The sequence below is a fragment of the Barbus barbus genome (assembly GCF_936440315.1).
Source record: "Barbus barbus genome assembly, chromosome: 34".
In the NCBI taxonomy this organism is placed as follows: domain Eukaryota; kingdom Metazoa; phylum Chordata; class Actinopteri; order Cypriniformes; family Cyprinidae; genus Barbus; species Barbus barbus.
Window position 1 is genome coordinate 7,761,630 of NC_136762.1, and position 11,936 is coordinate 7,773,565.

General features: G+C 36.5%; 1 protein-coding gene across 1 annotated transcript in view; it reads left to right on the plus strand.

The window, feature by feature from the left end:
* Positions 1 to 8,652, plus strand: part of LOC306854306 (sister chromatid cohesion protein PDS5 homolog B-like) — a 41,372-nt gene extending 32,720 nt beyond the window's left edge. The window contains exons 26-34 of the mRNA XM_079392201.1: positions 194 to 308; positions 614 to 746; positions 1,753 to 1,872; positions 2,355 to 2,417; positions 2,502 to 2,644; positions 4,556 to 5,020; positions 6,618 to 6,713; positions 6,832 to 6,943; positions 7,865 to 8,652. Of these exons, the coding sequence (XP_079248327.1) occupies positions 194 to 308; positions 614 to 746; positions 1,753 to 1,872; positions 2,355 to 2,417; positions 2,502 to 2,644; positions 4,556 to 5,020; positions 6,618 to 6,713; positions 6,832 to 6,943; positions 7,865 to 7,900 (1,283 nt within the window). The 3' untranslated portion in view covers positions 7,901 to 8,652. The remainder of the gene's footprint in view (positions 1 to 193; positions 309 to 613; positions 747 to 1,752; positions 1,873 to 2,354; positions 2,418 to 2,501; positions 2,645 to 4,555; positions 5,021 to 6,617; positions 6,714 to 6,831; positions 6,944 to 7,864) is intronic.
* Positions 8,653 to 11,936: the final 3,284 nt, after the last annotated feature.

Consider the following 11,936-nt stretch of genomic DNA (forward strand, 5'->3'; position numbering starts at 1 on the left):
TGCACGTCAGCCTTTTCAGTTGTGATTTGTTAGTTTCAGACCTTTGGAGGATGCAAACCTTTTCCAATTGTAATTCATATTCATGAGCCACAGTACAAACCGGGGCTATTGTAAAACATTGTGGGTCCTGGAATATGCGCAGATTTTTATAACACTCACATTATCATAAAAAGCATTTATGTGTGTACTGCAGAAAAGCTGATATCGCTCCTGCCAGAGTATGTGGTGCCATATGCAATTCACCTTTTGGTCCATGACCCAGACTACGTGAAAGTCCAGGACATCGAGCAGCTCAAAGACATCAAAGAGTGAGTCGACACAAACTCCTTCGGCTTCTCTTCCATCTTTAATTGGAGAATGTTTATCTCTTCATTAGGTTGTCATTTCAAGCTCTGAAAATGTCAGATGCGCAATTTGGATGAGATATTCGTTACCAATATGTTGCCCTTCAAATGTTCATAAACAGTGGAGAAAATCTGCAGCTTGTTAGATGTTTGGCTGGCTGCCGAAAACACTGATAAATGGTGTTCCATAGCTTCCATCTGCCTTTAATCTTGAAAATGATGTTTCTCTCTCTGTTCCTCTCTCTCTCACATCTTTCCTTTTCCTTCAGGGCTTTGTGGTTTGTTTTGGAGATCCTAATGGCCAAAAATGAAAACAACAGCCATGCGTTCATCAGGAAGATGGTGGAAAACATAAAACAGACAAAAGATGGACAGTGTCCAGATGATCCCAAGATTAATGAGGTCTGTCTTGTTTCAGAGTGATGCTTTGTTTTTCTTACATTCAACATTTAAACTTTGATTATTTAAAAGTTTTTCTAACTAACAGCATATCTAGGGATTTTAAATATAAATGATTGTCAGAACTGGAAATACATTACTTAATAACAAAACATGGAAATGTCTACAGTCAATATGAAAATTTTCTCACCACATCCCCCTCCCCCAAGACAGCCATCTGTCTATTTAGGATTTATTATAGACATATCTACACTTGATGATCGTCTAAATTTATTCAAAAGATTGAAAAAAATACATACAAATATAATAAACATGTATTGTAAGAATCCACTTTATGGAATAATAATAACATAACATAAACTACTGTTCAAATGTTTGGGGTCAGTACCTCTTTTTTTTTTTAATTAATCAATATTTTCTAATTCAGCAAGGAGGCATTAAATTGATCAAAAGTGACCGTCTTTCTGTAATCTTTTAAAATAAATTGTTCTTCTGAACTTATTCAAAAAATCCTTTCTTTTCAAAGAAGATTTCCGCAAAAAAGCAGCACAATGTTTTCAACATTGATAATTGTTTCTTGACCACAAAATCACTGTTACAATGTTTTCTAAAGAATCATGTGACACTGAAGACTGGAGTAATGACTGCTAAAAAATCAGCTTTGCCATCACAGAAATAAATTACATTTTAAAATAGAAAAATATTTAACAGTATCACTGTTTTTACTGTATTTTTGATCATATTAATGCAACCTAATTTCAGAAATATTGTCAAATCTTTTAAAAGATGAAAAATACTTTTAAATGCATGAAAAATTGGAAGTCATTGAAATACACTGAATGCATTTAACCTTGTTTTATATTTACGTTACATTGTCCTGCTGTTGTTTTCTTATCTGTTGTTTTCTTATAGTATTATGAACAGTTGACAATATTTAGTATCTTGCTCTGTGAAAATGATCATACATAAATAGATTTTACACTCTTCTCAATTCTCTCACTCCTTGCAGAAATTGTACACCGTGTGTGATGTAGCCATGAACATCGTCATCTCCAAGAGCACCACATACAGTCTAGAGTCGCCTAAAGATCCCGTACTACCTGCGCGCTACTTCACACAACCGGACAAGGTGCTTAACTGCTGCGGGACTTCCAGTTATAGAAATATCAGGGATTTTTTTTTTTACTTAAAAAGGGACTGGAAAGTGGATGGAGAGAGAGAGGCAGTAGGGGATTATGACTGGATTTGAACCCGTATCTCCCATGAACAGCAGCTCTTTATTTATGTAACATTAACACTACACATTTTTAGGCCTTGAAAAGTTGCAGAAATTTATGAACCGTTAAACAGTCATTGAAATGTCTATAGTGTATAACATTTTCTTGTTAAGCCCTAAAAATATATGTTCTTTTGCATGCTATTTCTATAAAAATAAAATATTGAAGTCTTGATCTAGTCAGAAGTCATAGAAAGTGATTGGTCAGCAGGTGTGGAAGCTCTGCTGTGGGTACAAACTCAGTTGGCAGGTCAAATCGGAATTTCAAACAAAATGTTGGTTCAAATTGATTTTTCTCCCAGTCGCTCACTAAATCTGTTCTTGCTGCCTTTCAGAATTTCAGTAATACGAAAAACTATCTGCCTCCTGAGATGAAGTCATTCTTTACCCCAGGAAAGGTACATATTTGCCCTCTATTCTTTGCTCTTAGCCTTCTTGGGTCCGACAGGACTGTGAGATTGACTGCCTGATTCTCTCTGCAGCCTAAGGCGGCAAACGTGCTGGGCGCTGTGAACAAGCCCCTGTCCGCCACAGGAAAACTGCAGACCAAACTCTCACGCATGGAGACCATGAGCAATGCCAGCAGTAACTCCAACCCCAGCTCCCCTGGCCGCAGTAAAGGACGGTTAGTGTCACAAACTCACACACACGTGAGCTTATTGATGTACACTACCATTTAAAAGCTGGGGTCAGTATGATTTTTTTCAGCAAGGACGCATTCAGTTGCTCAAAAGTGACATTAAACATGTTTATAATGTTACAAAAGATTTGTTTCAGATAAATGCTGCTATTTTGAACAATTTCTATTAATTAAAGAATCCTGGTTTCCACAAAAAAATAAAGTGGCACAACCTTTTTCAACATTGATAATTATAGGAAGTTTCTTGAGCTCCAAATAAGCATATTAGAATGATTTCTGAAGGATCATGTGACACTGAAGACTGGAGTAATGATGCTGAAAATTCAGCTTTGCATCACAGGAATAAATTATATTTCTAAATATATTAAAATAGGAGAAAAAGGGTATTTTAAATTATAAAAATATTACTGTTTTTACTGTATTTTTCTTCAAATAAATGCATTGGTGCGCAAAAGAGACTGTTCAAAAACATTTACAATTATAAAGAACTCTGTATATCTAATAACTAATGTTATTTACTTTCAAACAGTAGTGTATATGGAAGATTATATTGTGTTTCAAGAAAATTACATTAGTTATTAGTTATACAGAGTTGTTCATTTTTGTGAGGTTTATAAAAGCGATTTGGGTAAACCCATAAATTAATAACCAACTTAAATGAACGATTTGTTCAGTAATCTGACCTCACTATTGTTATATTGAAAACACCATATCATGGCTTTCACATTCTAATCTGTGTGCCGCAATCGAAAATATGTAGTTTAGCACATCCCTAAAAACTGCATATTTGTAGCATAATCTGTTCAGTGGCGTAAATTTGTTCCAGATGTCCCATAAAACCAGTGGTGGTGTGCATAAACACAAGCATTATAAATAACGAGACACACTCCCTCTCCTAAAACTGTAATATTGTTATGAACTCTGAGATGTCTGCAGTCTGATCACAAGCCTTGTCTGAATCCATTTGGGATGCTATTAAAAGTAATTTTCATACTGCAAAATCTGGCTGTGGTATTATTAACATCCTACAGTGGGCTAAACAAGCTCTTTTGAGGTCACGGTGCTCAATAATTATAGTGCCTTTCAACGTCCCTGCATGAAGGGTAGGCATGTGATGGTCGTCTCAGAGACGCTCGGTTTCTGAATAGCTGTCATTGAGATTCTTTTGAATGGAGTGTTTCATGGATCTGCGTCACGAAAGCACAATAATTGCCTTTTACCTGTGCTGCATCGAAAGAGCACTCTGGGGATGTACCGCTCGATGGCATTGAGATGACTCATGCTGTTTCTTGAGATTTATAATAGCCAAGCTCGTAGGTGTCTTTATAATGTGACCAAGAAAAACAGCTGAAAAATGACTTGAAGTTTGTCGCTTCAATTAGTAGATGGGCTTTCAAAACATTTCTACAAAAAATCTAAATGCAAAGTTATTTGTCTTGCACCATATGTGCTATGTACATGAATGATGGCTCAATGTAGTTATTTTGTTATTTTTTTTAAAATATATTTAGATTTTTTATTCAGTTATCAATATAGGTTTAATAATTAATTTAAATTTATTAACAACATTTTATTTCTATATGATTTTTATGTGTGTATTAGTATTATTTTTATGAATTTTATTCATATAAGTTTTTGTTATTTTTGTGATATACACTGTAGAATTTCTAAGTTTAGTAAACTTGTGAGTATAAAATTGCAGCTTTATTTTATTCTTTACAAGAGTTGACTATTTAGCAAGAATATTCTAAACAAAATAGTTGATTGTTTAGAAATAATATGCTACAAAATATCCCTAGACTTACACTGACACCCTAGCAACCACCCAAAGTAACTTTGGCAACATGCCAGTAAGTCATGCAAGGGCTTAAACCTAGATTTCTTTTCTCAACCCAGGCTGGACTCTGCTGATGTGGACCACAGTGAGAATGAAGACATTTCAATGAAGAGCCCATCTGAGACAGAAAAGCCCAGCAGGGGGCGCAAGCGGGGTGCTGCAGCCAACCAGGACGACAAGGGTCAGGACTCCAAGCCCAAGCGGGGCCGGAAGAAAGCTGCCAATACGAGCACTGACGATGCCGAGGACCAGTGGGGTGAAGATAGCAGCATGGCAGAGGCCTCCATGGAGACCGAAGACGAACAGAACAGTCCGCCCAAGAGAGGCCGACGAGGACGGCCCCCCAAATCAGCAGCCTCGAAGGATGAGACACCCAGCAAGGGCAGGAGGGGTCGCAAGAAGACAGCTCCACCTGCAGATGAAGAAATTGAGGAAGAGCAAGAGGAAGAGGAGGACGATGAGGATGACGCTGGCAGTGAGAATATGGAGGTGAAGCCCAAAGGCAGAAGAGGACGTAAACCAAGGTTAGTAGCTGCCTATATATATATAATATAAATATGTGTGTGTGTGTGTGTGTTATCATTAAAACCGTATTCGATTACCACGATCTGAACAACTGACGATAAATAAATACTGTCCAGCATAAAGCAGAGTGTAACAGTCTCACGCGCGCACAGCAGCAGAGTTTCATTCTGAGTGAAAACAGGGCGGAAAAGCTGGGAGGTTTTAAAAGAGTGCTGAGGGAAGTATACAAATGAATATATCAGTGAATTAATTATATGAATGTACCTCTGAAGGATCTGACTGTCTTCAGAAACGATTCGATGGCATTTTGTTTTCATCTTCGCTCCATGTAATACCTAAAGGAAGTGTTCTTAAACGCAATACTGCTTTGTTCGCGGAGTTCACAGGAATCAGCTGTAATTCAGCTTTTCCATATAAAGCGCCACCTGCTGTCAGAGAGTGGATTTACAGACACTTATTTACATTCAGCCTGTGTGCAGTTTCTGTAAATTGCTGTAACCGGTTGATGAAAAACAAGCTTATGTGGATTCTACACATTTAAACAATTCAGATAGAATTATTTATGGAGCAGATAAGTGGATAGAGAGTTGGACTTGTAACCTGAAGGTCGTGGGTTTGAGTCTCAGGTCCGGCAGGGATTGTAGGTGGGGGAGTGAATAACCTACACTCTCTCCACTCTCAGTACCACAACTGAGGAGCCCATGAGCAAGGCACCGAACCCCCAACTGCTCCCCGGGCGCCACAGCATTGGCTGCTCCGGGTGTATTTACATTAGCTGACGCTTTTATCCAAAGCGACTTACAATTGCTATATATGTCAGAGGTCGCACGCCTCTGGAGCAACTAGGGGTTAAGTGTCTTGCTCAGGGACACATTGGTGTCTTACAGTGGATTCGAACCCGGGTCTCTCACACCAAAGGCATGTGTCTTATCCACTGCGCCATCACCACCCTACATGTATGTTCACTACTGTGTACACACTTGGATGGGTTAAATGCAGAGCACCAATTCTGATTATGGGCCACCATACTTAGCCACACACCACTTCCCCTCTCCCCATCCCCTTATTAATCAATTATCATTTTGGCTTAACTCTTTTCTTTAAAGGCTGAAATGTGAGGTTTACCTTTATATAACTTTTTCAAAGCTTTATTTGAACATTTACATTATTTATTTGAACATGCTATTAAACTGGTGTCAGTCAAGTTGTCATTTAAAATCCAGACCTCATTGGTAATGTTATTGTTTTAGTGATTATGCAAACAAAAAGTCATTTTATTTGCTGTTTGTTGATTTTTAAGTATAAAACTTGGTGAAGATATTTATGTATCGGTACTTTTTGAACATCTCCAGCACACTTTAACAATACCGTGATAATACTGATAACCGTGATAATTTTGGTCACTATAATCGTGATGAGAAATTTTCATACCGTTACATCCCTAATATATATATATATATATATATATATATATATATATATATATATATATATATATATATATATGACCTTAATACAGATGATCTGGTACTGAACGTCCTGAATACCCGTAAACCCTTTACTCATAACATGTGTATTTGCAATGGTTATTCTCAGAGGGGAGGCAGAGCCCGCTAGTGATTCTGTGGAATCCACACCTCAGAAAAGGAGAGGACGACCTCCAAAGTCACAGACAGCAGCTAGGAAAACCAGGTACACAGACTCGTGTTGCTAAAAGCTTTCTGACATTTTCCCTTGATGCAGACTGTAGTCTTTACATGTGTCTGGGTCTGTTTCATGGGTTTTATTTGACTCATACAATCTGTTTCAGCGGTGGGAGATCAAGAGCTGCTGCCAACCAGGAAGAGGAGTCTGAAGAGGAGATGGACCCAGCCCAGCAGAGTGAGGAGGAAGAGGATGAGTCAATGGACGCTTCACCTAAAGTGAGTTTCCTTTCCCCTGAAAACCCATAGTTATGGAATACCAAATTAGCTCATTTAAAATAAAAAAGGGCTTTCTTAGCCAAATTATTAATTGAACCTCATTCAAAATGTAAAATCAAATATCTTCCATTTGGAGACGTTTGTAGTTGAGGAGTATTAAAAAAAACTAAATATTTATCTTGCAATCATGAATGATTTTAAGCCATAGAAATGTATTGGGTTGACATCTTCAAAATTATAATAAATATAAATATAATCATTGTATTAATTCAACACAGAAATCTGCTCTGTAAATCTGTATGAAAATTTAAAAAGAAATCTTTATCAAGTAATCATGAATGATCGATCTGAAGTCATATAAATTAATTAGGCAGAAATCTTTAGATTTCTAAAAAGAAAAAATATAATTAGTGTTTAAATATGTGAATTCCACAGAAGTTTGCTCCAGGAGTCTATATGAAGATTAAAAAAATTGTAATCTTTATCAACTAATCATGAGTAACTTAAGTCATAATCTTTAAATTTATATATATATATATGTATGTATGTATGTATGTATATAAAATATTTTTATCTAGTAATCGTGATGGAAGGTCATGAAAATTCATTGGGCAGAAAATGATACATTTCAAGTATAATAATTGTTTAAATGACCTTAATTCCATGTAGAAATCTGTTCAAGAAAACTGAATGAAGGATTAAAAATCTTTCTTATAACCATGAGTGATGTAAAGTCATAAAAATTAATTCACCTGAGATCTTGAAAATTATCAATTTAAATACATTTCATGCATAAATGTTTTAAAAAGTTTGAATTTTTTTTTTTATTTATCTTGCATTCATGAATGTTCAGAAAAATAATATAAATTCCTTAGTAAGAAATCGTGAAAGTTCTGAGAATGTGCTAATATGTTTTTGTAGGTGCGACGGAAGGTGGGGAGAAGAGACCGAAGATGAGTGCTTTCAAAGACAAAATGCAAGATTGATTGGAGATTGCTATAAAAGTCCGATGAACAGAGTGAACTTGTGGAAAGTTTGGACTTTTTGGAGCCATGCATCTGCTTCAGCTGTATTTTGCCGTCTTTTACTGCCGTATGCTTCTGCCTCACCTGTCCACCATGACTCGTGGTTCGTTTTCCATTATGTGTGCCGACCATGTGATCTTAATCTTATGAGAAAGAAAGTGTAAATAGTTTTTGGGCTCTTACTTCCCCCCCCCACCCAAGGTTAGGGAGACGACTTGTATAGCTTTTACCTCCAGCTTTAAATATATTGCACCAGCTGATCTGTCCAATTAAAGGAAAAAAATCTGAATAACTTTTAGCAGTGCTGTATGTGTCCCGTGTGTCTTCTGTATATCATTCTGTACTGTGCTACATGAATAACCATTTTGTAGTTCCCTTTATTATTTGTTCGTCATTTTATCCTTTCCTTTTTTTTAACCCTTCTCATTTGTGTAATTCTTGTGTGCATATGGTTGTGCATGTGCAAATGTGCCTCTGCAGATAAAAGAAACACTGGTCTGATGATAAATTCATGTGTTTGTTACATTTTACAGCCCAGTATTGATTGAAACAGGGAGGAGATGGTACAGAGCATTGGTTTTTAATATTGGCTGTGTTGGGAAACAATTGAAGATTCTCCCCCACCATCCAAATCAGTTTTTTCAGTCTGCTGAACCAATAAAATATTCTGTATAAATAACTTGCATATTTGTTTTTGGTAATGTTCATTTAGCCAGGGATTTTCAAATGTTGTATGTAAAAGTATTTCAAAATATTATGATTAAGCTTTCTAAAATATAAAGGCAGCAGTATATTTTCATGTATATGCATTTATCTGATATACATGAAGGTTTATATTTAGTAAAATACTATATTTAATTACTTTTTTCTACCCACCATTACAGTACTTTTAGATTATTATTATTTAGTCATTTAGCAGACACTTTTATCCAAAGCGACTTACAAATGAGGAAAACAGAAGCAATCAGTTGTAGTATTAAAACTAAAAACAGATCCAAAACTAAAAGCTAAAACTTTATAAATACTACCAATACACATTTTAAAAATAAAGAAATAAAAATGACAAATGCATACAACAAAATTTCAAAACTTAACATTTAAATGAAAAACAAAAACAAATAAAGCTAAAAACAATTCAAGATATTAAAGAACAAAAGGTAAAAGAGTATAATAATGATTCTAACATAACACTAAGCCAAACACCAAAAAAAACAACTATATATATGTACAACCACACACACATACATGCATACATAAATATATATACATACACATTTATAAATTCAATATATATATATATATATATATAATTTCATTTCCATTTAGTTTGTTGAAGTATTAAAATAAATTAAATAAAACTAAAACTTGATAAAAGACCCATACAGACATAATAAATTCAGACATTTAACTAAAATTAAAATGGATAACAAATACAAATCACGACAGTATAGTTTATAAATATCCTAAGAAATAACACTGCCAAACACACATGCTAAAAACAACAACTTACTTACACATACACTGAACAAAATTATAAACTCAACAGCTTTTTGCCCCCATTTTTCATGAGCTAAGACTTTTTCTATGTACAAAAAAGGCCTATTTCTCTCAAATATTGTTCACAAATCTGTCTAAATCTGTGTTAGTGAGCACTTTTCCTTAGCCGAGATAATCCATCTACCTCACAGGTGTGGCATATCAAGATGCTGATTAGACAGCATGATTATTGCACAGGTGTGGCTTAGGCTGGCCACAATAAAAGGCCACTCTAAAATGTGCAGTTTTATTACACAGCACAATGCCACAGATGTCACAAGTTTTGAGGGAGCGTGCAATTGGCATGCTGACTGCAGGAATGTCCACCAGAGCTGTTGCCCGTGAACTGAATGTTCATTTCTCTACCATAAGCCATCTCCAAAGGCTTTTCAGAGAATTTGGCAGTACATCCAACCAGCCTCACAACCGCAGACCACGTGTACTCACACCAGCCCAGGACCTCCACATCCAGCATCTTCACCTCCAAGATCATCTGAGACCAGCCACCCGGACAGCTGCTGCAACAATCGGTTTGCATAACCAAAGAATTTCTGCAGAAACTGTCTCAGGGAAGCTCATCTGCATGCTCGTCATCCTCATCGGGGTCTCAACCTGACTGCAGTTCGTCGTCGTAACCGACTTGAGTGGGCAAATGCTCACATTCAATGGCGTCTGGCACTTTGGAGAGGTGTTCTCTTCACAGATGAATCCTGGTTTTCACTGTACAGGGCAGATGGTAGACAGCGTGTATGGCGTCGGGTGGGTGAGCGGTTTGCTGATGTCAACGTTGTGGATCGAGTGGCCCATGGTGGCGGTGGGGTTATGGTATGGGCAGCCGTATGTTATGGACAATGCACACAGGTGCATTTTATTGATGGCATTTTGAATGCAATGCACAGAGATACCGTGACGAGATCCTGAGGTCCATTGTTGCACCTTTCATCCACGACCATCACCTCATGTTGCAGCATGATAATGCACGGCCCCATGTTGCAAGGATCTGTACACAATTCCTGGAAGCTGAAAACATCCCAGTTCTTGCATGGCCAGCATATTCACCGGACATGTCACCCATTGAGCATGTTTCAATATCCAGCAACTTTGCACAGCCATTGAAGAGGAGTGGACAATCTGATCAACTCTATGCGAAGGAGATGTGTTGCACTGCGTGAGGAAAATGGTGGTCGCACCAGATACTGACTGGTTTTCGGTCTTCAAAAAATGTGAAAAGACTTTTCATCAATTAAATCATTCATATTTAGGAAAAGTGTAACGTGTAGTTTTGTGAAATGTGCTATTTTTAATAATAATGATAGTAAAATAAACTACATGATCAGTCCTCAGAATATTAATTTCAGGGCTTTCTAATGTGTCCAGAAGATCCAGTTACAAGAAACTTTACGGATGATTGAGGTGATTACACAAATAAATTAATTTTACAGAGGGTCGACAGGATAAAAAAAAAAATTCTCATGCAATACATTCTTAAAATGCAAAAACAGTTTCAATCCATTCAAATGCACTTAAATCAGATGACAGCTGACTCTTGTGCTTTCAGTGTCCTTGCCGTTGCTTTATAAATCTGCATCATTTTCAAGTTTGAGGACATTTGGTTTTAAATGATCACTTAACAACAAATTTTTGTAAGATGTAGTGAATATTGTTTTTTATGCACCATCTGCTGATCAGCTGCTGTGGCATTTACTTCAAAACTGGAAATCCATTAGACTGCATTCAACAGCAACACGAAGCAGTTTTTCTATTATAACAGCTTTGTGGAGAACAGTAATTTGCATGTATTCATACACACCCACACTATAGAAGAACTGCAACTGAAAAATAGGAAATAAGACAAACAATTCAGTGTTGGTATAAGCAAAAACTCTTAATGACCATTTACACACTGTCAGTAGTCTAGAAATTATTTATAAGGAGGTGTTAATTTATGTTTAATATCTATAAAATATCCTATATCTATCTATCGTTCTGTCATTTTACAGCTTTTATAAATCACTGTTGGGTTTTGTTAAACTATTAAACACGCTGTAGTAAAAGTCTGAATCATCATTAAGTAAATGGAAATCCTGCTTATCCTGTTTAGCCTCAATCTTTTGCCATGTGTTTATTGTATTGGGGTCACGTGACTGTGCCGACCAATCGGAGTGGCAGATGTTAGGCCTGTGTTCCCTGCACTCTCATTAAATGCACTCATGCGTCTAGTAAGTTACATAGGGATATGTGATTCATTTAAGCGAGTCGATTCGTTTGGACGGCGTGTTGAACTGTGATTCATCGCAGAGTTCCATTAAGTCTCACAAGTGGCATTTATAGTTACGTTTTTGGCTAAGTTTAATAATTATTCATCCAGTCTGATGCAGTTTGTAATGTGTTTTTCCAATCTGCTTGAATTATATTATGCCAAAAGCTGCGTT